Raw genomic sequence first — 26,615 nt, forward strand, 5'->3', positions numbered from 1 at the left:
CCCTGCTTGGGAGAAGGTGTCTAGTCTAAGCCCTGCGACAAAGAACTATTGGGCACAATGGGACCAGTTGAGGCTTGAAGATGGTATTCTTGTCCAGAGATGGGAAACTGCAGATGAGAAAGTGACGACCTGGCAAACGGTTATACCGAGAAAGTTACGGGAAGTTGTATTGAACTACAGTAAAACAACATCAACATTGTAGCAGTTCTTCGTTTACTTTTAGTACAGTGATTATTAAAGGTAAGTGTGAACAATGATTAAAACATTGAACGTTAGAATTTGAATTTAAAAAAATCTTATTTAACCCAAAGGGGAAAAAACACACAGTTTCTTAATGATTATTTACAACTAAGAAATTATCTAATTATTTTGTCAACAATTAGTTGCTTTATAAAACACATGTTAGATTGATAACTCTTGTTAGTATGAGAGTTTAGATACAAGTAAAACTTTAAATAAATATTAACTATCACAAAAGTCAGTCATTTTACTACAGTCAGTTTACTACAATCAATTTACTACTACAGTCAGTTTACTACATATTTCATAAACTTTTTTGTATTAGAAACAAACTTTTACAATGTTGTTTATCTTACTGTAAGAAAACAACAACAACAAAACAAACAAGACATATTGACATTAGAAACGATGTGTAGATAGATAAACAAATATGGTTATATAATAGAAGGTAACCTCTAAGTATTGTTTCAAGAATATCTCATAAATGATAACTTTTAACGGATTTCATATTTTTCCAGATGATGAGACATGAAATTTACCAAATGATGATCAGTATCAAACCTATGATGATTCTTCTTCTGGTTCATCAATGCTGTCAGATAGACACGAACTTCAAGCAATGTCAACTGACAACAGTATCTGCTGTACTGGATTCAATCAATCTACTTGTTACACAAGCTAAACAGAAAATACACAGCGATGGTAAGTCGTCGTTTACATTACTTGTCTCTTAAAATATAAAACATGTAAATACTGGAACATGAATAATTTATTTCAGATTGTAACCCAAAATTTCTGTCAATATTTTAATTACAGCAAACACTTCACTTAAGATGTAATTATTCTTATGTTTTCAAGTGTCTAGAATTAGTGTGTAAACATATTTTTTATTATTTCTTTGTGAACTTATGTATATACCATTTTCTATGGCTTATATTCACAAGAACTGGAATGTCTTCCAACCTCTCCTGGACCAATAGACTGTGCAGATGTTTTCCTTAATGGACACCGTAGTAGTGGAGTGTACCGTATTTGGCCCAGATCATTGATGTTTACAGGAAGTATTGATGTTTATTGTGATTTGGACACTGGTGGAGAAGGCTGGACAGTAAGTAGAAAACGGAAATAATTAAAACTCGTGTTTTGTTAAGATGATTATTTTTTTCATCATAGTTTACAACGAATGTCTGTATATTATATAACATCGGTAAACAAAGATGGAGATAGTGATATAAACCAAATATTTGGTAGAGATATAGAGATATCCTATCATGAATTGAAGTGTTTCCTATAAAAGGATACCGTCTTTAAGAAATTTCTGTTACTTCTCACCCTTTTGTTGAAATAACTAAAAATAAAATTTTAACATTTTTCTAGACTAGAACACTATTCTCTTCTGAGGGAAATCAAAAATTAAGAACATATCAAGGAAGACTAAGAAATTATTTTATCAAAGTTTTTCTTAGTTTCTAATAGCTTAAGGAAAGGACGTATTGTGACGAGACGTAAATCTTTAATAAGAGGAACATTTTAAGAATATTACTTCACTGTTTATTGGTCACTGTTACTCAGTAAAGGGAACTGGGAATAATACGAACAATACTAAGGAGGGGGCAGTGTTGCGTCAGCGAGGTCACGTGACTTGTGTCACGCCACGTCCTTCTCGAACCTTCGTGAATTATCGGGAGACTACTAGATTGGGGGTAGTCTGGTATATATAAGACCGGCCACGAAGCGACGGGGAGGAAATGAGTAATTGAACTGCAGTCAGAGAGTGTGTAATTGAACTGAGTATTGTTGAAGTCGAGCACGTGAGACGTTCGTTGAGAATTATAGCACGACTGTTGAAATTAAGTGTATCGCAAAGTTATATTCAGAAAGAATAAACCAGTTTTATTAAAGAAAGGACTTGTGTCGCTAAAGTTTCGTCGGAACGAATTTACCGAAAATTAACTAACGAACGGAGACGTAAAAATAGTATCTACGCAAAGGCTCTGTGTTTCGATAATATTACCCAGGTTACTAAGTTTTTATATTTCGTAAATTGTTTTGTATTAGGTCTGTCAGAAAAACTTTTATACGACGTTCTTTATTTTACAGTAAGAAGAAAAACAATGTCTTTAAAAATGATGAACATTTTGCTGTTTTGATCCAAGTTTTGGATCAGAGACCGTCCATAAACAATGTAAAGAGACATCAATAACCTGAATAATTGCGTTCATCGACATCCTGGTTTTTCTTACCAAAGGAAACCTGAAAACCAGAGGAAAAGTTCATAGAAAGGGTATTTAAAGGTGTAAATACTTTTTATTATTGACTGTTGTTAGAGGTAATTAAATTAAAGAACTTTTTACATTACTTTAAGCATGACAACACTCTCAGAATAATTAGTATTAAATAATATTAGTGCATATTTGTATAACAAATCTGTCAGGATAATCCTCTAGTCCAAATAATTATTGTATTTGGCTAGTTAGGCTGTGATAAGACTTTTCAATACATTGTTTACAGAGACAAGATTTAAAATAAAAATTATTGTTCTTTTAAGGATGAACAGATTGTTTGATGTTTATCGTAAAGTAACCTTATATGATTTTCCTTCAGTATAATCATTGTTAAGATAATAAAATAATGATTAAAAGAAAACAAATCTATGTTCTTATTCTGACTTGTTGAATGATGGTATTAATACACGTGACGGATGTTCAATTGTACAAAATGAGTATTATTGTTGAATTCACCTGTATAATAACAGTATTGTTTAATATATGGAATTTATGTTCATGAACTTTTTACAGTCCATTCTTTAGTAAATAAACATAAGACTAACTAAATTTTATTTCTTTTTTTCTGTTATTAAGAAAGAAGCGAAGTTTCATATTTGTAGTTTGGTGGGTCTGGGATTCGATCCGCGACCCGCAGGTTGCTAATCGAATGCCGTATCCTGTTGTAAATGAAACGTTAGTATCGTAAATTTATGAAGTTGATGTGTAGTTTTAATTCGTGTTTATGAGCTAAAGACAAAATAAAATATTACAAATTTTATTATGATAAAAGTTAAATAATAAGTAAATAAATAAAATATATAGTTTATGTTTGTAAGTATTTAAAGGGAGAAAAATGGTGACTATAGTTTATTTTAACATAATATCTGTAACATCCTTGTTCTAAGTAATATTTTCCGGATAATACCACCTGTGCCAAAAGTATAGTACACACTATACCAATAATATAGTACACACTGTACCAATAGTATAGTACACAGTGTACCAACAGTATAGTACACAGTGTACCAACAGTATAGTACACAGTGTACCAACAGTATAGTACACAGTGTACATACTGTATAGTAGACACTGTACCAACAGTGTAGTATACACTGTACCAACAGTATAGTACACAGTGTACCAACAGTATAGTATACACTGTACCAACAGTATAGTACACACTGCACCAACTGTATAGTGCACAGTGTACCAACTGTATAGTACACACTGTACCAACTGTATAGTACACACTGTACCAACAGTATAGTACACAGTGTACCAACTGCATAGTACACACTGTACCAACAGTATATTACACACTGTACCAACAAAATAGTACACACTGTACCAACAGTATAGTACACAGTGTACCGACAGTATAATAAACACTGTGCCAACAGTATAGTACGCACTGTACCAACAGTATAGTATACAGTATACCAACAGTATAGTACACACTGTACCAACAACATAGTACACACTTTACCAACAGTATAGTACACACCGTACCAATTGTATAATACACACTGTACCAACAGTATAGTACGCACTGTACCAACTGTATAGTACACACTGTACCAACAGTATAGTATACAGTGTACCTACAGTATAGTACACACTGTACCAACAGTATATTACACACTTTACCAACTATATAATAACTTTTGGTATGTATGTATATAAATATCTATAAAGTATACGAAGTTTAATATTCGTTCTAAACTACTTACAATGATATATATATATATGTATATTAACTTTAAGGAATGATTATTACTGAACAAAAACTACGTTACACCTATGGATGATTTACAGTTTTAATTAATTAACAAATGTATAAACGGTATCAGTAAATAACATAAAAACAAATTATTTAGACATTTACATATATATATATGTCGAACCTAACCTAGCTAAGGTAATATTTATGACTTTCTCTCTTGGAAAATTATCTAATCCATCATGGAACGGACCACACATGTCCACCTTCTTCTCCTGGACAAACATATTGTGCTACTGTTCTGTTTAATGGACACCGTGTCAGTGGAGCATACCGTATTTGGCCCAAGTCATGAACGACTACTGGAAGTTTCAATGTTTACTGTGACATGGATACTGATTGAGGAAGCTGGACGGTAAGTAACGTTTATTTTAGATAATATGATATAAAATTATTATACGTAAAAACATATATATTTTAGGTTTAATTATAACTCTTCATTTTCTGTATCTAAGATAATCCAGATAAGAGGAAACCATGGAAATTCAGAGGATTACTTTTTCAAACCTTGGGAAGATTTGGAGATCTTCAGAAGGAGTTTTGGCTAGGTAGGTTCTTATTACAGCTTTTCAACAGATGCTGTTAAAGGTATAGGAGGAATTCTGGGTAGTTAGGTTGTGATAAGACTTTTCAATACATTGTTTGAAGAGACAAGATTTAAAATAAAAATTATTGTTCTTTTAAGGATGAACAGATTGTTTAATGTTTATCTTAAGGTAACCTTACATGATTTAAACATTTTCATTCGTATATTATGAAGTAAACTATGTGTACAAAACAAAACGTTTCATTATTAATATATATGAAACGATCAGATCTACGCTCTAACAAATCAAGGAAACTACTCAATTAGGTTTGATTTAAAGGATAAAGAAGGAAACAAGAGGTTTGCCATCTACCGGGAGTTTTGGATAGAAAACAAAGACTACCTGTATAGATTACATGTCAGTAATTACTCAGGTGACGCAGGTAATCAAAGTTTACTTTTTAATCTAAGTTATTCCTTTATCATTATTATGCTGAATACATCTTTTTCAATTTATTATTCAAAACAATGTAGTAGAAATATTCTTATGACGAAAACTATTTAAAATCTCTAATAATAAAGAACTTGTGTTCACCTTTATAAAATTACGTGAGATTTAAACATTTTATCATTAGATCTTCTTCTTGCTTGTGTACCGTACGTACCGAAAGATAAAAGACATTAATTTGAAAACAAAACCAATTTAAATATAAAGAAAACAGTAACGTTAGAGAATATTTCTTCGTTTTGAACCTAATAATGTCACCAACATTCATTATACCAACTATTATACCAACATAACCCCTTTAAACTAAATCAATTAACTAAATAATCTGTATAAAAGCTAGTGTGATTTCTCGAAATAGGAGGAGTCATAAAAGCCAGAATGCATTTTGCGAGAGAGAATGGTTAGTTTACTGTCTGTCCATTACGATTTTAGTGACGGGGTTGCAAGTGAAGCTTGGAGGGGTTTGTTTAGGGAAACCTTATAAGTGTAGTGAATGTTGGTATAATATGCCTAAGGTAAAGACGTAGTTTGGGATAGTAATTTTCATTGGATCATAAAGGAATTTATTAACGTTTGACCGCCTCGATTACAGTTTTCTATCTCTTTGTTATTCAAGCTTGATATACTTATTTCATATTTTGTTAATAAACATTGTGTCACTAAAAGTATTCAGAAAGATAACTGAAAGATGTTTTTAGTAATCTCTGTCGTAAGTTGTATTGTACCTTATGTATTACTGTCTTAGGACTATTTTGTATCCTGTGTTACTGTCCTAATCTGCTTTGTACTTTACTTATCACTCTCCTAAGCTGTTTTTTACCTTATATATTACTACCATAATACAATATAACACTGGTTCTAGTCTCAATAGCTGCGGTTATTATCTGTAGTAATTAGTGTCTATCCCTTACACCATTAGACAATATAAACCCAACTTACCTTTGTTGTAGATGATACAGAGTGGACTAAGGTGAACGTTTTTGCTAACAACATATTTTGGTTATTTTGGAATGTCTTTATTAACGTGGTTTGTGTTTAATTTGGAAGATTCTCTTTGTCGACGTTAAGACTAAAATGTAAGGTATATTTTGCAGTAAGTTTTGGTTAAAATGATAGTGTTACGTCTCTTGACTTACACGTTTCTTACTGCATTCTTTAATGTACTAAACCTGATGTGGCCTACAAGTGTTTGTTATGTGTATCTATGGTTCTGTATCTTGAACAAATCATTATTATATAATATTAAGCAAACTTTTGACTTATTACACATTTTGATTTTTAAAAGTTTATTTCTTTATTTTCTGTTACTGATATCACAGGAGACAAATTCAGTGGACACACTGGGTATAGCTTTTCTGCTAAAGATAAAGATAATGACGTTGATGAAACAAGCCGTGCCTAAACCTTTAAAGGAGCTTGGTGGTATAACAAGTGTCACAGTTCCAATCTTAATGGACTCTACCTGAACGGTGAACACGAGAGTTTTGCTGATGGTGTGGAATGGAGCGCATGGAAAGGACAGAAATACTCACTTCCAGATGTGGAGATGAAGATACGACCTGAGTTCTAAGACCATTATAATATGTTAGGAACAACAAACCAATTGTATTTTATTATTTCACTTATAACAAATACGTCTTTGATGTTTAGAGACTGCTTTAATTATTCTGTTTCTAATAGTTACAAGATTAATAATATGGTATCAATTATTAAAGGACTAATAAATTATATAAAATTATTTTATCTTAATAAATCTTGTAATGTGAATGTAGGTGTCCAAACTGACCACGTGACAATATATTGTTACTGTTAGGTTTCTCTAGTGTTAACATGACTCAAAGTTCCGAAGAAATATTTATAAATACAATAATATATTTACATATAACGATAAGCTTACAAATAACTTTGTAGATTACCCTCGTGGCTCACGTGGTAATATAATATCCAGATGCATATAGTAAAAACGTCACTCAAATTACGTCAGTCATGTGTATATAGTAACCATGTGACTCACGTGATGCTGTCTTCCTTAGATGGATATGTTAAGATTGTGTCACGTGGTAGCATGTTTTTCCATGATGTATTGAAATATATAAATTAATTCATTTTTCCCTCAATGAGACGTACCGTAGGATACACGATTAGAGTTATATGATGTCATGTACAAGATCTATATAAGCTAACCGTTGTTTAAACAAGATCTATACAAGATAACCGTTGTTTAAACAAGATCTATACAAGATAACCGTTGTTTAAACAAGATCTATATAAGATAACCGTTGTTTAAACAAGATCTATATAAGATAATCGTTGTTTCAAGAAGATCTATACAAGATAACCGTTGTTTAAACAAGATCTATACAAGATAACCGTTGTTTATAAAAGATCTATATAAAATAACCGTTGTGTTACAAGATATATATAATATAACAGTTGTTTCTACGAGATCTACATAAGATAACTGTTGTTTCAACAAGATATATACAAGATAACCGTTGTTTAAACAAGATATATATACAATAACCGTTGTTTCAAGAAAATCTATATAAGATAATCGCTGTTTCTACAAGATCTATATAAGATAACCGTTGTTTCTACGAGATTTATATAAGATAACTGTTGTTTCTACAAGATCTATATAAGATAAGAGCTGTTTATACAATATCTATATAAGATAACTGTTGTTTATACAATATCTATATAACATAGCTGTTGTTTATACAAAATCTATATAAAATAACAGTTGTTTCAACAAGATATATATAAGATAACCGTTGTTTAAACAAGATCTATACAAGATAACCGTTGTTTAAACAAGATCTATACAAGATAACCGTTGTTTAAACAAGATCTATATAAGATAATCGTTGTTTCAAGAAGATCTATACGAGATAACCGTTGTTTAAACAAGATCTATACAAGATAACCGTTGTTTATAAAAGATCTATATAAAATAACCGTTGTGTTACAAGATATATATATAATATAACAGTTGTTTCTACGAGATCTATATAAGATAACTGTTGTTTCAACAAGATATATACAAGATAACCGTTGTTTAAACAAGATATATATACAATAACCGTTGTTTCAAGAAGATCTATATAAGATAATCGCTGCTTCTACAAGATCTATATAAGATAACCGTTGTTTCTACGAGATTTATATAAGATAACTGTTGTTTAAACAAGATATATATACAATAACCGTTGTTTCAAGAAGATATATATACAATAACCGTTGTTTCAAGAAGATCTATATAAGATAATCGCTGTTTCTACAAGATCTATATAAAATAACCGTTGTTTCTACGAGATTTATATAAGATAACTGTTGTTTCTACAAGATCTATATAAGATAACTGTTCGCTGTTCTTAAGATTGTAGGGACCATGTTCTCCAAAAACATTTTGTGTTTTACTCAAATGTAATTTTTAATTATGGTGTTAAAAGTAATGCATACATTGTTTTGCTATGTTTGATTTTTATGATTTTTAATTATGATCTTGGTATAGATACATCAAGTAACTCTAAATAATCACTAGTGTTTAATGATTGAAAAATGACATCATCTATATTAATCAGTCGTAAGCTATTGAAAAATTATTCTGTCTTGATTCAAAGATTGGTAGATTAATTAGAAATAAGACCACTAGTCAACAAAGGTTATTTGGAATATCTTATAGATTGTATATATATATAATATAGAGTGGGTTAATTCGATATACAACATAGGGTTGATTAATTCTAGCTGTGGCAATTCAATTTTTACTTGATTTATTTATTTTTACATCGTTCGTGGTTGAGACGCTCGACTGGCAACCTACGGGTCGCGAGTTCGACACCCTTCACCAAACATGTTCGAATTCAACCTTCAAGACTTTATAATATGACTGTGAATTCTCTATTCGTTTGTAAAAGTAGTTCAAGAGTTAGTGTTGAGGGGTGTTGATTATCTGTATTCTCTTTAGACTATAAATTCAAAATTAGGAACAGCTAGCACATATAACCATAGACTATCTTTGTATTAAATTCAATCAACAAACAAAAGATTAAGACAAATTTGACGATATATTTAATTTAACGAAATATGTTAGGTTATGAATATTTTCTTTACTTGAGATTTTTAGATAAGAAACTACACAGTAATAAGAACTTAAAACATTAATATCGTTAACGTAGACTGTTTGAAGGTTTGGTTAAACCTTACATGAAGTTCTATCTCTTTCAAACAGATTCTTTATAAAACGTGACGATTTAAGTATTAAACCAGTACATGATAAGAAGGGTGTACAGTATCTTATACAGACGAGGTCAGAGGTTGGTTAGAATACGTTATGTACGACAGTAAGATGTACTCAAGCTTAACTTATAATCCATAATCTTTTATTATTGGTATGGAAGAAACCAACCACAGAAAGTCTCGAGTTTAAGTTGTTCATTATTTTTCTACTACTTTGTACATTGTTTAATCGTTGCTATATTGACAAGAAAGTTAATTCTTCACGAGTCTAACAACACAATACAAATAGTAACTTGAATACGAATATATTAAACCTGTCTGTATCTGATAACAAGAATTAGGCCTCTCAGACATGTATATATTGTTTAATGTAATGAGTAATAATTTAGGTTAAACTGAGAATGTATAACTTAACTGAAAACGTATTTCAATGTTTGATTATTCTTTACAGTATTTTAGTTTTTAATGGAAATTGTTGACTTTATATCTAGAAAATGTAAACAGTACACATATAGTATGACCACCTGACTTCAGGTTTCATTATAAAGTTATAATCTAATAACGTTAGCAAATAGCCAAGAACAGTCTGCGGAAGTTTAGAACAGTAAAAATGTCATAATTTAAAACCTTGTAAATATCAAACTGTCTGTAAATAATCACTTATCACTGGTGAGACCTTCAGAAAAGATGGTTATGTTGTGAAATAATTTTCATTAAGATAATAAAGGTATCTTACTATAATATTATAATGGAGCAATGGCATGGCCGACCATATATCAATCTATCTATGTGACCGAAATAATAAATACAATGGTGCTGTTTGTTGTGCTAAAATACAACAATATTCCAAAGCCAGAAGTGGTGATTGAAGTTAAATAGACTTTGACGTCATCTATTGAATGTTACTCAGGAATCTGAGTATTCAAGATTCAGACAATTAGAAAAATATTTATGGTATGTTCAACAACCATTTCTTTATAACAGAACACAATTTTAAATAAAGTACTGTTACGTATCTGTTTGTTTGATAATTTCCCGTAATATTTCTTTCCGAGAAACTTCAGCGATACAATTCCTTTATCAATTAAAACTATTTTATTCTTTCTTGATACAACTATTTAGTACACAGAATTTCCACAATCATTTTAAACTTAGCAACATTTATAACACACGCTATAATTCGCAGTGATTCACACACTTTACTTATGGTGCCTACTGTTCGCTTGACTCAATTATATATCTCTTCAATCTATCTGCATATCTCTCTATCTATGCAATTATTATCTCGCTTTATTTGCCGGGCGTATATACTAAAAAAAACGAGGGCGTTTGGAACAGATTAGAGTTGCCAAGACAATTCATGATCTTTCTAGAATCTCATGACGTGTTACCAGGGTCACGTGACTTCCGCTGTCGTAACACTGTCTCTTCCTTAATATCGTTCGTCCCGAACAATAGCCACTTACATTAAACCAATAGATAACTGACAATAACTTGATTAAATGTACATAATTTACAAACACAAAATTAAAATTCAACAAATTATTTTCATTTTACGGGACGTATCTTCTTCCGTACAGGTCTCCGTCTCGTTGGCTTCTTCTTCACGTGGGGTTCACCTGCTCCATCAGGAGATGTCCTATTATCGGTAACAGTCACATCAGTGGTAGTAACTTCATTAAGGGCTTCACTGTTTCCCGTCTCAAAACCGGGTAGAATCCCTTCTTCGACAGTAGCTTTTTCAGGTGACACGTCTTCAACAGCGTCATTTATTCCATTTCTCACTTCGTTCCAACTGAAATGTTCTGGATCGTGATAATTCCAAAGCTTGTTAGCATGCACTACCTTTGGCTTACCTCGCCAACCACATTTTATTCGGAAAGTCACGTCTGAGAGACGATCCGCTATGTCATATGGGCCTTCCCATGGAGGAGACACCTTAGGAGACTTCCCTTTGGTCTTCCTGGGATTATACAACCACACCTTGTCTCCTGGTACGAAGCTGTCTTCGGTAGATCTCTTATCATAACATAGCTTCATGGAATCAGCAGACGTTTTCAAGTTTGAACGCACTTGGTGGTGAATATCATTCATCCTTTGAGATAACACTTTCACGAACACATTTTCAGGCAACTCTTCATAAGGTGGGCGTCCTGTTAACAGATCCACTGGCAACCGAAGTTCCCGACCAAACATCAACTCTGCTAGAGTGTATCCAGTGCTTTCATGCTCTGCTGTCCTATAGGCCATCAACAGTGGAGGGAGTAAGACATCCCAGTCATCTTGGCGGCTATTACAAAACTTTGCCAATTCCTGACCCAGTGTCCAATTGTACTTTTCTACTATCTCATCAGACTGTGGGTGAAGTGGCGTTGTCCTGGTCTTTCGTATGCCAAACAACTTGCAGCATTCATGGAACACAGATGATTCAAAGTTACGGCCTTGATCAGAATGCAGTTCCTATGGCATACCAAATCTGAAGAAGAAATCATTAATAGCCGAAGCAACAGTTGTAGCTTTCTGATTTGGTATTGCATATACCTCAGACCACTTGGTGAAATAATCCATCACCAGAAAAAAGTATCTGTTTCCAGCACGGGTTTGGGGCAAAGGACTAGCAATGTCAACAGCTACTTCTTTTATTGGTGCACCAACTTGATATAACTTCATTGGAGCACGTCCCTTATGCCTTGGGTCCCCTTTTAGCACGTGTACTGCATGTACTGCACCATTCTTCCACATCTTGCTTCATACCTATCCAGTAAAATCTCTGCCGTAGGTGACTCAATGTCTTCTTAACTCCGAGATGTCCTCCTGTTAAACTATCATGGGATTGACGCAGCACAACTTCACATAACTTTCTCGGTATAACTGTTTGCCAGGTCGTCACTTTCCTATCTGAAGTCTCCCATCTCAGAACAAGACTACCATTTTCAAGCTTCAACTGGTCCCATTGTGCCCAATAGTTCTTTGTCACAGGGCTTACGCTAGACACCTTCTCCCAAGCAGGGTGCAAAACACTTACATGTAGGATATCAATTATTGGCTTCAGATATTGGTCTTTCTCCTGCTCTACTTTAATATCTATACCTGGTTCCATTTCACTGTCATCAATTCCTTTAGTCACTTTGACTTCAGCTTGATGGCACCTGATAAATTCAACCTCTCTTTTAACACTTACCGGAATTTGGCCTTTGTTGTTCCCAAACGTCATCTTATCGAAGTTAACTACACCCTTCCTCGGTAGTAAATAGTCCAATCCTAATATGCATTGGTCTTCAATGTCAGCCAAGTATACTGTTGTAGTCTTTCTTCTTTTTTTCCTTTCTTTCTCCTCCAACCACTGTTGTACTCTCTCTTATTGTGTTTATTTTCTCGTTCTTGTTTCTTTTGCTGTTCTTGTATTGCTACCATCAATTCGGCTAAGCTATAATTTGATTTGCCACTTTTCGTTTCAATTTTTTTTCCGTCCCACTCTCTGACACCAATTTGTTGCGTATCTTCTTGTTTGATAATTTCCTGTAAAATTTCTTTCAGAGCAGCTTCAGCGATACAAGTCCTTTCTTAATTAAAACTAGTTTATTCTTTCTTGATACAACTATTTAGTACACAGAATGTCCACAGTCACTTTAAACTTAACAACATTTACAACACACGCTATAAATCACAGTGAGCACACACTTTACTTACAGTGCCTACTGTTTGCCGGGCGTATATACTAAAAAAAGAGAGCGTCTGGAACAGACTGGAGTTGCCAGGACAATTCATGATCGTTCTAGAATCTCATGACGTGTTACCAGGGTCACGTGACTTCCGCTGTCTCACAACAAGAACATGACTTTCACTTGTACTGTACGTGAGGGTTTGATTATATCTTTTTGATGTAATTTTTAAATGTAGAACTAAAAACTAGAGTTCTTAAAAACTATTATTTTTTCAATAAAAATAACACTTTTAATATATAAAAACATTACCGTTTATAATAGTAAAAGTAATAAAAAGTCTGAGTTCTGTACATTGAGTGACGTATAACTAAACAGCACAATCTGAAAATTGTTCCCGTGCAGTACTTCCCAGAAAAAAAAAATTACAATTTTTACTGTGAGGTATAAATGCTACGATTAGTAATTTCTATCACAAACAACCGCTCGTATGATAGCGTTTCTGTTAGTTATATTAAAGGGCTTAGATCTGTATTAATCAGCGCATAAATTTCAATTTATCCTATAGATATTGCTTTAAATAAATTATAGTAATTATTATTATAATGTTTTTATAATGTTTTTTACAATTTTTACTGTGAGGTATAAATACTAAAATTAGTAATTTCTAACACAAACAGTCACTCGTAGGGTGGCGTTTCTGTTAGATATTTTAAAGGGATTTGGATCTGTAATAATCAGCGTAAAAATTTGAATTTGTCTTATAAATATTGCTTTAAAAATTATTGTAATTATTATAATGATTTTATTTAATTATTTCGTCAAAGACGCTGAAAAATTGAGTCAAAAACTACTAAAAACAGGTAATTAAGTAAATTTATAAATATTTTTCTGGGTAACGTGAGCGTTTTGAAACTTAGAGTAAATTTATTTAAATTTATCTACAAATAATCAAATTTTAATTTAGAATAAAGCCAATATAAAACAATTAGTAGTACACATAAAACAGTTTAAACTATATTAAAAGTATTATTTTACATATTATTAACACCATATAAAATATAGACTTTAATAAGATATTACAGAGTCTAACGAGTGTATCCCTTTGTGTCTTACCCTTCTGAATAAGTTCAATATAAGAGTTAACTTGAATTTAATATCAATTAACATTCCTCTAATGTAAAGCTGGAGGTTTATGACATCATGTCTATTCTAATTACCATTTTTCATCGAAGTAAAGGATGAGTTTATCTCGTAATTTCTAATAACATCTACTTAAATAACTTCTTATTTTTGGTATTTGTATATAGTTTGTTTTTTTACTAATTTAATTATATGTTTCTTTATTTGTCCAACTACATTAGAAATGAGTGGAAATAATCAAGATATCTGAAGAAGTTTAATACTAGTTGTGTGAGGTTACAAATAATTTTTAAGTTGATCACTGAATTATAAACCACTAATTTAACTTTGTTGATGTTTACCAAATAGAACCAGTATTAATTTACTTCTCGGTAATATATGTTAAACTTGTGTGTAGTAACCTCGTGCTCAGAATGCTGGTGTCAGACGAGGTCGAGTGATTAAAGAAGAATAAAAAAACACTGACGTCAAACATAATGTTTCTTTTAGCAAAACCAGATTTCTAAGAATCTGATCATATGTAGTGTAAATAAAATTCCCTGTTGACCACTGTTAAATATAAATGTTGAACTACAGTGAAATAACATCAGTATTGTAGCAGTTCTTCCTCTACTATTTAATAAAGGTAAGTGTAAGAAATGTTAAAAACATTGAACTTTATAATGTGAAAACAAAATGTAAAGGCAGACTTAAAAAATTATCACGGAATGGACTAGAGTCCTTAATCTTTATTCAATAATATATTAATATTGACATAATATGATAGTAGAGATGTCTGTGGAAGGTTATTTTAATTTTTTCTTGTTTATTATTAGAAATACTCATTTAACTCAGAGAAAGAAACACAAATATAATATTTGAAAGATAAGACTAGTTACAAATAGTAGTTTTTGGATAAAACTTTTTTTAGTAGTGTCCTGATAAAAGTGAAGTTTATTGATAGTAAGAATCAATATATCGATAGATAAACAAGTATGATTATGATACAAAGTAACCTATAAGTAGTTTTTCAAGATGATCTCAGAAATGACAAAATTTAACGGATTTCGTTGTATGTGAATAAAATTTTTTCCAGACAATGATACATCAAATTTACCAAATGATGATCAGTATCAAACCTGTGATGATTCTTCTTCTGGTTCATCAGACCTGTCAGCTAGAGACGAACTTCGAGCGATGTAAACTGACATCAGTATCAACTGTACTGGATTCAATCAATCTACTTGTTACACAAGCTAAACAGAAAATACACAGCGATGGTAAGTCTTCGTTTACATTACTTGTCTCTTAAAATATAAAACATCTAAATACTGGAACATGAATAATTTATTTTAGAATGTAATCCAAAATTTCTGTCAAAGTTTTAATTATAGCAAAACACTTCAGTTAAGATGTAATTCTTCTTATGTTGTCAGGTGTCTAGAATTATTTTGTAAACATATTTTATTATGATTTCTTTTGAACTTATGTAGATTCTATTTTCTATGACTTATATTCATAAGAACTGGAATGTGTTCCAACCTCTCCTGGACCAATAGACTGTGCAGATGTTTTCCTTAATGGACACCGTAGTAGTGGAGTGTACCGTATCTGGCCCAAGTCATGGATGTTTACAGGAAGTATTGATATTTACTGTGATATGGACACTGATGGAGGAGGCTGGACAGTAAGTAGAAAACGGAAATAATTAAAACTCGTGTTTTGTTAAAATAATTCGTCATAGTTTACAACGAATGTCTGTATACTATATAACATCTGTAAACAAAGATGGAGATAGTGATATAAACCAAGAATCTGGTAGAGATATCCTATCATGAATTGAAGTGTTTCCTATAAAAGGATACCGTCCTTAAGAAATTTCTGTTACTTCTTATCCTTTTGTTGAAATAACTAAAAATGAAATTTTAACATTTTTCGAGACTAGAACATTATATTCTCTTATGAAGGAAATAAAAAATTATGGAAATATCAAGGAAGACCAAGAAATTATTTTATCAAAGTTTTTCTTAGTTTTTAATAGCTTAAGGAAAGGACGTATTGTGACGAGACGTAAATCTTCAATAAGAGGAACATTTTGAGAATATTACTTCTCTGTTTATTGGTCACTGTTACTCAGTAAAGGAAACTGAGAATAGAATTTAATTTTTTTGGTCAATAAAAAATCTAGGTTTACTATAACTACAAAATATTAATTTAGGTTTCTCAATGCAACCGAGGATACAGGTTTCGATTCTATTGTTTATTCCATTCTTAGAATAAAGAAAGAAAACAATAAAGTACATAGTTCATTTTTAGAATTTTTCTGATTTTTAAATCACTTCAGTCAGATCTATATAAACACGTTCTACTGACTCTGTAGGTGATCCAGAGACGAGGGGATTATGGAAACCCCACAGATTACTTCTATAAATCGTGGCAAGAATACAAAATGGGGTTTGGAGACATAGAGAAAGATTTCTGGTTGGGTATGATAATATAATACTACAAAGAGTATCTACTCTCACATGTATGTAGCTATAATAGAAGTAAATAATGTTCAATTATGTATATAATATCACATGTGATAATTATTAAAATGTTAGCTTTCATTCTGTTCACTTAAATAAACTGAAGTCCTTGATAAATGTTGGTAGTTTTATTCATAACATTTTAATTTTCTAGCTAATTATGACAGTTATTAGTGTTGAGTTTAATTAATTGACTTTTTTTTCTTGCAATGATAATTTCGAAAACAAAATTAATTTTGTATTTTATTTTCTTAGGAAATTACTGGATTTTTACTTTAACGAACCAAGGAAAATATTCAATCAGGTTCGATCTGAGAGACAAAGAAAATGAAACACGGTTCGCCCTCTATCGGGAGTTTAGGATAGATAGTGAAGACCTGTACTATCGTTTACATATTAAAGGTTACACAGGAGATGCAGGTAAGGTTTATAACAATACTGATCAATGATCTTGATTATCTAGATGATCAGTAGTACACTCTCAGGGTTGGATATAGTGTCTGTATTATCTGACAATGTACACCAACTCATAACATAATATAGTGTAAATATTCACCTGTAAACGTTGATAAATTATTGTCTTATCAACTACGTCCAGACATATCAGAGATACAGAATGTCACATTTTTACTGATAGTTAGCTTAGTTAAACTGTCTTTTAACTCATTTGCATATTTAACTTTATCCTAAACAACAAACAATTAGTTTTTAGAATTTTTCATCCACGTGCATTACTACAAAGTACAAACTTCAGCCAACAATGATGTTAAAACTACAATAAATCTTGTTGAGAATAAGAGTATTATTAATAAACTGTAAGATGTTTTTGTTGATTTAGGAGTTCTCCAAAGCTATTGTTACAAAAGAAAAAAACATCGTTTCTGTTGTTGATTTATCAAGAAAAAATCGTTTGAAATAAAAACAATTAGATAACATTTTTGTTTTATTTTTTCTTTGAGCAATTATATTTCAAAAGTTAAATTAATAGGTTATTGATAAAGTAATAATTGATTATCGTCCTTTCACTAATGTAAACTGTTTATAGAGTGTTATATATAATTTATGGTGTATCACATTAAAGATTAACCATATTTAAAAACCTTTTATTGACTTCACCAAGGGGACAGTATGGTGTATCACAACGGGTTAAATTTCTCCACCAAGGATAGTGACCACGACACGTATTCTGGTAGTTGTGTAAAGTCATATAAAGGAGGATGGTGGTATGGAGAATGTCATTCTTCTAACTTAAATGGACTTTATCTGAATGGACAACACGAGAGCTACGCTAATGGTGTGAACTGGAAAACATGGAAAGGTTATCATTACTCTCTCCCGGAAGTGTCAATGAAAATACGACCCCTTAACTTGGAGATTCCGACAAATCACAGTAACATTCCAATGTAAAATACAATTTTGTTATTTTTTCAAACCATCTATTTCTATTTGATGGATAAAATTAACTTTAATTTGTTGGAAGTTTCTGATTATGGACAAATTGTGAACAAAAGTTGGTAAATCGTGATGAGAAAACGAATAAATTTTAGTTAAATTTACTTATATTAAGGAATAGTTATTGTTGGAGAACATAGAAGGTTTAATGTTTAGATTCTATTTGTATTCAATTACGAAAAAAATGTTTTATTTTAAATTATTTTAAAATCAAACATTGTTTTATCATTTATTTCTTTTTTATTAACTTTGAAAATACCTACACATGAAATATATGATAGTATTTGATAATTTTCTATTTACTTGACTCATTGTTCCATATTTTGTATTTTTACTAGTTGCGAGTTTAATATTCTCATAATGATAAATCTAAGTTCAGAATGAACAAAGCTAGAGAAACACACTTTATGTTAATAACTTTATACTCAACTTGATCGTGTTTTCATGATTTATTGTGTTTTTGATCTACATTAAGAACAATGACCTGAGAAACACCTCGTTTCTTATAAATCATTTTATTTTATGTGGCATGTTAAGGCACATCTACAATATTCGATTACAAATATGTTAGTAATTCGCTGTTGGATCAGAATAGCAAACACTTAAATACAAGTTAAGTCTGAACATGAATCAATGTCACATTTTCTGGATAACTTGGTTCATAATCACCTGAACAATTTTAATGACATTGTATATCATTGAACAAAATTTCCTATTTATTAAAAACTCACCCAAAACAACATTAAAAATACACAATAATCTAAAATTGTTGAAGGCTTTACTAAAAATCTTCATGTTTTGGTTGGTCACAGACCTACTGTCATCAGCATTGTGACAAATACCTTAACCAATAATTTGACATTCATGTTAGTAGTTATCCTTGTACTTTATTGTCCAAAGGACGCCGACTCAGTTGGGATCGACAGACAATAAGGAGGAGGAAAGAAGGGGTAGAGATGACGATGTCACCAAATACGATTACGTCATAATTCCACAAAGTGTCGCAAGAGGGCATGATGTTATGTTGCAGTGACGTCATATCCGATTACGTAATAGTGCCACAAAGTGTCGCCAGAGGGCACGATGTTAGGCTGCAATGACGTCATAAACGATTACGTAATAGTTCCACGAATATGTTTCAGATATCAGTTATGATGTTTCTCGACTCATCAATTTCTAAAACTGGGTGAAATTCTGCATATGCTAAAACACTTGTAGTGCTGGGTAAGGCACTACCAAAACGTATTTAAGTTTGCAAGTTTCTCTGTTTCATCAAGTTAAATTGAAAATCTCCAACAGATAGATCAGATGTCAGGTCAAAGGCAAAGAGTGTATATTCAATCAAGTATTCGTTATATTCTGTATCAATTCCTGGATCTTAAAATTGTTTTCCAGTCCCACTAATTAATGTTTCGAAGATTTGTCCATACAGTGCAGCTTCAAAATCTGGTTTTAAAGTTTGAGCAGGAATCTGTTTTCTGTCCACGTTAATTTTCACGAAATTGATACTGAGATGTTTAAAATTGTACGGATATTTCTTCCAAGGTCCATTAAATGCATTGTTGTCAACATATCCTATAACAAGACGTGTAGGTACTTAACCTAAAAAAATATTATCAATAGATGCTTGTAAGATTCTCTAGGGAGTTGAAAACGATTTGCACGCTATATATTTTGAAGGATATTTAGCTGTTCCTTTTTGAAAAGGTTTAGCTTGCAAAAGAATGACTGATGGGCTGATCTTAACTTTTTACCACTGACCCACGATATTAAATACTGACCATCGAGCTCGTCTATAAATTCACCAAGATAATCCCTAGAAGTGGATCGTTATATCCATCTGAAATATAAACAATGATATCTGTATCATTATACAATACAGAAGAACCTAACTTCTCTAGTGTATGATATAATTTGAGATGAGCAGATGCTATTGTCATATTCGCCAGGAAGATGTTGATTTGATCTTTCTGTGGCTGATACTGATGCTTATGTTTACAATGAAGAGAAATTACTTCATTGTTAATCAGTGTAACAAAGTCGTAACAGAGAAACTATTATATTAAATTACGGTGTTTAATGTAAAGGTAATGCTGGAAGTTAAAAGTTTTTCATCAGTAAACAAGAAAATGTGCAATCACAACATTCTATTTATCAAGATTTGATGGTCCTAAAAGGACTCTAGATTATAATTAAATGATTCAACAAAAATCATCTTCTTCACATGATGAAAACACATTATCTTCCATATATTCATCCTCATAAATTATGTTTTATGAACATTTATTGTACAAACTTTACTTACTATATGCTTTCACAGACATTGTTTAACATAATCACCACACAATGATGATAATCTTAACCTACAAAATACAAGGAGTTTTATACACATATTTAGATGTAATGTAAGATTAATATAGTACTGTAACTATCATACGTAACTGATATGATGATAACTTGGCTATATAGTAAAGTTGTTGTTGTTGATATATGTTTAACTGTGAATATATTTAATTAAAGTAATTCTATCTATAATGAGGGTATTAAGTCATGGAGTGCATAACAACTAAAGTTGACTTGATTTATGTGTTTAAAACAACTTTTAGCTATAAATGTAGATAATAAGCTCATGGGATCTGTCATCGTGAATCATTGGTAATGCTGGAAGCTGTTTGACAAATACTAAGGTAATATGTTTAGACTTTGGACTATCATTATACATAAAGTCTCACCAGAATGCTTCAAACACTGACTATCATTATACCTAAAGTCTCATCAGAATACTAGAAACATTGACTGTCATTATACCTAAAGTCGCATCAAAATACTACAAACATTGACTATTATTATATCGAAAGTCTCATCAGAATGCTACAAACATTTACTATCATTATACCTAAAGTCTCATCAGAATACTACAATCATTGACTATTATTATACCTAAAGTCTCATCAGAATACTACAAACATTGACTATCATCATACCTAAGGTCTCATCAGAATACTACAAACATTGACTATCATTATACCTAAAGTCTCATCAGAATACTATAACATTGACTATCATTATACCCAAAGTCTCATCAAAATACTAGAAACATTGACTATTATTATACCGAAAGTCTCATCAGAATGCTACAAACATTGACTATTGTTATACATAAAGTCTCATCAGAATACTACAAATATTGACAATCATTATACAAAAAGTTGGATCAGACGATTACAAAAATTTGTTATCCGCACACCAAAAGTCTCAACAGAATACTTGAAGCCTGTATTATCAATATACGAAATATTTCATCAGAAGACTACAAATGTGTTTTATCAGAATGCCAAAGGCATCATAAGAAGGCTACAGACATGTTTTATAAGTATACAAAAATTCTCCTCAGAAGACTAATGAAATGGTTATCAGTATACCAAAAGTCTCATCAGAAAACAACACAAATTAAAGATAAACAAAAAGTATCATCAGAAGACTACAAACGTGTTATCAGTCTACAGAAAGTATCATCAGAAAATTACAGTTATATGTTATCAGTTAACAAAAGTATCATCCGAAAAATACAATAATGTGTTATCAGTACATCAAAGGTCTCATGAGAAGACTACTAACATGTATCATTGGTTTACGAAAAGTCTCATCGGAATACTACAGTCATGTGTTATTAATGTACCAAAGGCCTCATCAGAAAATTACAAAAATGTACTATCAGTTACCAAAAGTCTCATCAGAAGACTACAATCATGTGTTATCAGTATACCAAAGGTATCATGAGAAGCCTATTAACATGTGTTATCAGTCAACAAAAAGACTCTTCGGAATACTACAGTCATGTGTTATTAGTATACGAAAGATATCATCAGAAAATTAAAAACACGTGCTATCAGTTACCAAAAGTCTCATCAGAAAATTACAATCATTGGTTATCAGTATACCAAAGGTCTCATCAGAAGACTACAAATATGGGTTATAAGTGTACAAAAAGATTAAGGATATGATTATAAATATGTGTTATAGGTATGTGAAAACTCAGATCAGACGCCTACAAACACTTGTTATCAGTATAGCAAATATTTCAACAGAAGGTTTCGAACATGTTTTATCAATATACCAAAATATTTATCAAAAGATTACAAACATACAAAAGTCTCATGAGAAAACTACTAACGTGTGTTATCAGTCTACAGAAAGTATCATCAGAATACTACAACCATGCGTTATCAGTATAATAAACTTCATATGAAAAGACTACATACAAATGTTGTATTAGTATACGGAAAGTTTTACAAACATGTGTTATCATTATACCAAACGTTTCATCAGAACGCTACAAACATGGGTTATCAGTATATCAAAAGTCTCATGAGAAGGCCTCAAATATAGGTCATTACTCTACAAAAAAGTCTCATCAGAATACTAATAACATATGTTGTCTGTATACAAAAGCTTCTTCAGAAGACCACAAATATGGGTTATGAGAATACCAAAAGTGTCATTAGAAGATTATAAAAATGTGTTATATGTAAATAAAAAGTTTGATCATTCGCTACGTACACGTGTTATCAATATACGAATAGTTTCACTTTGTGAAAACGTCATGAGACGTTTCTGCATGTTCAGCTAATTTTGTCTTTATAGTTCGTTTCATTGACTGCTAGAAGCACTTTTTAGCTACTTTTTTCTATACTACGGGTTTTATTCTTCGTTTTTTTGTGAGTTTCTTTGTTTCAAATCATAAAACCCTGTGACACACTGAACACTCATAACTGTTTCATACTCTGTATACTATTATAAATAACATTACTTTATTGTTTACTTTACGTGTAGTTTTATCAAATAAAGTAACGTCTATGTGCGTTTATTTGTCTGACCACATACACGTTTTACAGATAGACCAGCATTTATCAATCAATAACATAATGCCTAAAAGAAAGCGTAGCTTAAATGGCGTGCATTAAAATGATAAAATATGGAAAATTGAAGAGAACGGCATGAAAACTGCTGCAAATGTTTTGTGGGTCAGTTTACAACAATAGTTTTATAAAGAACTGAAAAATTCACTTATTATGTATTAAAATATTTACATAGTTTCTTACTTTTAACTAATCACATCTTTCAAATGCTGTATTTATGTTTAGTTTTATGAGTTATGTGTAAATTTCTAATAATACTCAAACAAATTCAAAATAACCTTCTATATACAACTATGATAATAAGTCAAGTTTAATAAATTACTTTATAAATGATAAGGATTCTAGTCCATTCTTTTATAAATGTTACGTACGTCTAACTTCAAATAATTATTCAAATTATAACGTTCAAAGTTTTAAATCATTTTTGACACTTACCTTTATTAAACACTACTCTTCTCCGCGCTACACATTTCAGCTCTCAGTGCACGTGGCGACTACGTACTGGTTTATAGTGTATTACTGAGATTTAACCCTAATTGTATTTGGAAAACATCAACAAAGTTGAGTTAGAGATGTGTCATCGATGACCATTAGTGACTAATGTTTCTATTCTGTTTCTTCAAATTAATAGGTTTTCAACTTTGATTTTACTAGAGCCATATAATTATGTTTAATCTTTAAAACAATTTTAGTTGACCAGAGCGACACCTATATCCTTGTTATGTAGTTTTAATATTTGCGGGGTTTTCTTAATTAATAGTTTGTTTTTCTCCACGTAACATACACAATCAAGAAAGAATAGCTGATGGTTAGGTGTTTAAACCTGACATAAGGTTATAAATTATAGTTTTGAACATAAACGTCTTTATTATCACACATCAAAAATAGTTTTCTTCATAAAAGTATTTGAACTTAGTTTTCTGAAATAATAATTCAAAGACTTGTATTCACCATAATACCAATAAAACAACAAATCAGGTAAACAACTAACTAACATGCATCACCAGAGTAATTACTGACATGTAATCTATATAAGTAGTCTTCGTTTTCTATCCAAAACTCCCGGTAGATGGCGACTTTCTCTTCCCTTCTTTATCCTTTAAATCAAAACTGATTGAGTAGTTTGATTCGTTAAAGCGTAGATCCGATCGTTTCCTATATACTAAAAATGAAACAGTTTCATTATACACAATAATAAATAATAAATCACATACCATATTTACATCACGTCAGGTTTTGTGTAGGGGTCGCGATTCTTTACAGTGGGTGTCTGTGATTTGTTGGCTATAAATTTCGACAATAAATGGACAGCACACAATCCACTTGTATTTAAAATAATATATTCCAAACAAGACAAATATATATACAAAAATTCGTTACACTACTGATTATCACATTTGAATCCAAGACTTCAAATAATTTTCTCTTTTTAGTCAAAGTCCACGCAGAGTGGTTGAATTACTTTAGATCACCCTTTGACAAGACAAATCTTTCTACTCAAACTCTGTTATTACAATACAAACTATGATATTTTTACTTTAGAAATCGCCTGTTACGGCTAAACTCATAATCACACAGTTTAATTTCACTTTTTTCAATTTCACTGACTTGCTTCTTTTCAGTAACTTACTTAACTTGCTGAATCTGCACATATGTATAATGCATGACAGAAAATATCTAACTCTATAGTAACAATAATATTACACATAACTAGAAAAACATAGAATCTTAGAATAACATGACGTCAACAAAATTACAAAAGCCTAGTAGAACAGATAAAGTGCATACACAACATATGACTCGTACAGAGTTACTGTAACGAAACTTGTCAGAACTATCACTTTTAAAATAATTAACTTTTAACACTCTTGTAATCAAAACTAAGTAATCATTAAATATTAAATCACCAAGTCCTGTATATCCAACAGCATTCAAGAAAAACACCAAATGTTCATATGTTTCAGCGCGATATAAAATAGTCAAGTACAGATAAAAACGAAAACACCTTTAAACTTTAGAATAAATTAATATTATGTAGGTATAGAATAAAATAGAAATCATACTGATAATCAAATATAACCAATGTTGTAGGAGACAAATTATGATAACGTCTTTACTACATATTGTTAATTCATCGTTAAAGTAACAATACTTTTCTCCCATACCTCATATATCCAAACAATGTATTGAAAACATTAATCACAGACTAACTAGCAAGAACTCCTTTTATACCTTTAACTCAATCTATTTCAAAACTGTAATCACAACCTACAGAACCAGAATTCTCTAGATATCTTTATACGTTCTGTTTAAAACTCCAACCAGAACTAACTTAGGCAGAACTCTTTCTGAATGCTTCAAGTCCCAAGGTTTGAAAAATTAGTCCTTTGGGTTTCTATGGTTTCCTCTTCTTTGGAATACCTTAGATACAGAAAATGGAGAATTTTTAAGTTTATTGTGGTAATTAAACTTACTACACGTGTTTTTACATATAATAGTTTTATATGATATTATTCAAAGTAAACGTTACTTACCATCCTGCCTCCTCCATCAGTATCCATGTCACAGTAAATATAGAAACTTCCAGCAGTCATCCATGACTTGGGCCAGATATGGCACGCTCCATTAGGACGGTGTCCATTTAACCTAACATCAGCATAGTCTGAAAGTCCAGAAGAGGTATGGTCACATGTATGGTCCATTTCTTGATGGATTAGACGTTTTTCTTTTCTTTTCTAATATAGGACGATATAATATTTATTCTATAGAAGCCAGGCTCAACATATATATACATGGTGGCCTAAAAAATGCACTCGTATATCTGCTGCTCATGTGACTATAGTAAATTAACCTACAAGACAGCAAGACATCTTAATTAAAATTCCATACAACAAATTAACTGTACAAACACTGCTGCATCATTTGAGATGCTTAAACTGAGCTCCATCAGCGTTGAAACAATCATGAAATCTACGACAGAATGCCTGACATTTACACAATTTTCAACTCTGATTCTATGAAAAGCATTTATGGTCTGTTGCTTTAATTCGTCAGTGGTTTATTTTTAGACATTCTAACATATTATCTGAAATAAAAATAAGATATTTAGATATACAGAAGTTACATAACTTAAAAGGTTTATTGGACCATCCTGTATATGTATGTTAAATAATAACTCAGATGTTTATTAAGATATTCTAACATAAAAACAAATTGTCCGCTGTGAGTCATTATTTTGTAGCTCATAGCGGGAAATGTCTGTGGTCATTTCACCCAAAAACACCGAGAGTATTTCATCTATCAGACATGATCCAAACGTCACACTAGGTAGAAGTTACCTATAGTTTAACATTTATGTTTGTTTGTTGG

At 31.3% G+C, this 26,615-nt stretch overlaps 1 protein-coding gene and 2 pseudogenes across 2 annotated transcripts; 2 read left to right on the forward strand and 1 right to left on the reverse strand.

The window, feature by feature from the left end:
- LOC111088848 overlaps positions 1 to 25,948 on the reverse strand; it is a 29,375-nt pseudogene extending 3,427 nt beyond the window's left edge.
- Positions 801 to 6,790, forward strand: LOC106471369 (annotated as a pseudogene).
- On the forward strand, positions 14,875 to 20,814 carry LOC106471368 (techylectin-5A-like). Of its 2 annotated transcripts, XR_002613240.1 has the most exons (7): positions 14,875 to 14,993; positions 15,444 to 15,627; positions 15,871 to 16,034; positions 16,728 to 16,833; positions 17,131 to 17,295; positions 17,996 to 19,219; positions 19,451 to 20,814. XR_002613240.1 is itself a non-coding variant. In XM_013931967.2 (6 exons), exons 2-6 carry the CDS (start codon positions 15,447 to 15,449, stop codon positions 18,280 to 18,282), a joined length of 903 nt encoding a protein of 300 aa, XP_013787421.1. In that variant the 5' UTR covers positions 14,875 to 14,993; positions 15,444 to 15,446; the 3' UTR covers positions 18,283 to 20,814. The 2 variants fall into 2 exon arrangements, 1 of the variants encoding a protein (XP_013787421.1); XM_013931967.2 differs by having other exon boundaries at positions 17,996 to 20,814.
- Positions 25,949 to 26,615: the final 667 nt, after the last annotated feature.

This window comes from Limulus polyphemus, unplaced genomic scaffold, assembly GCF_000517525.1.
Source record: "Limulus polyphemus unplaced genomic scaffold, Limulus_polyphemus-2.1.2 Scaffold4574, whole genome shotgun sequence".
Taxonomy (NCBI): domain Eukaryota; kingdom Metazoa; phylum Arthropoda; class Merostomata; order Xiphosura; family Limulidae; genus Limulus; species Limulus polyphemus.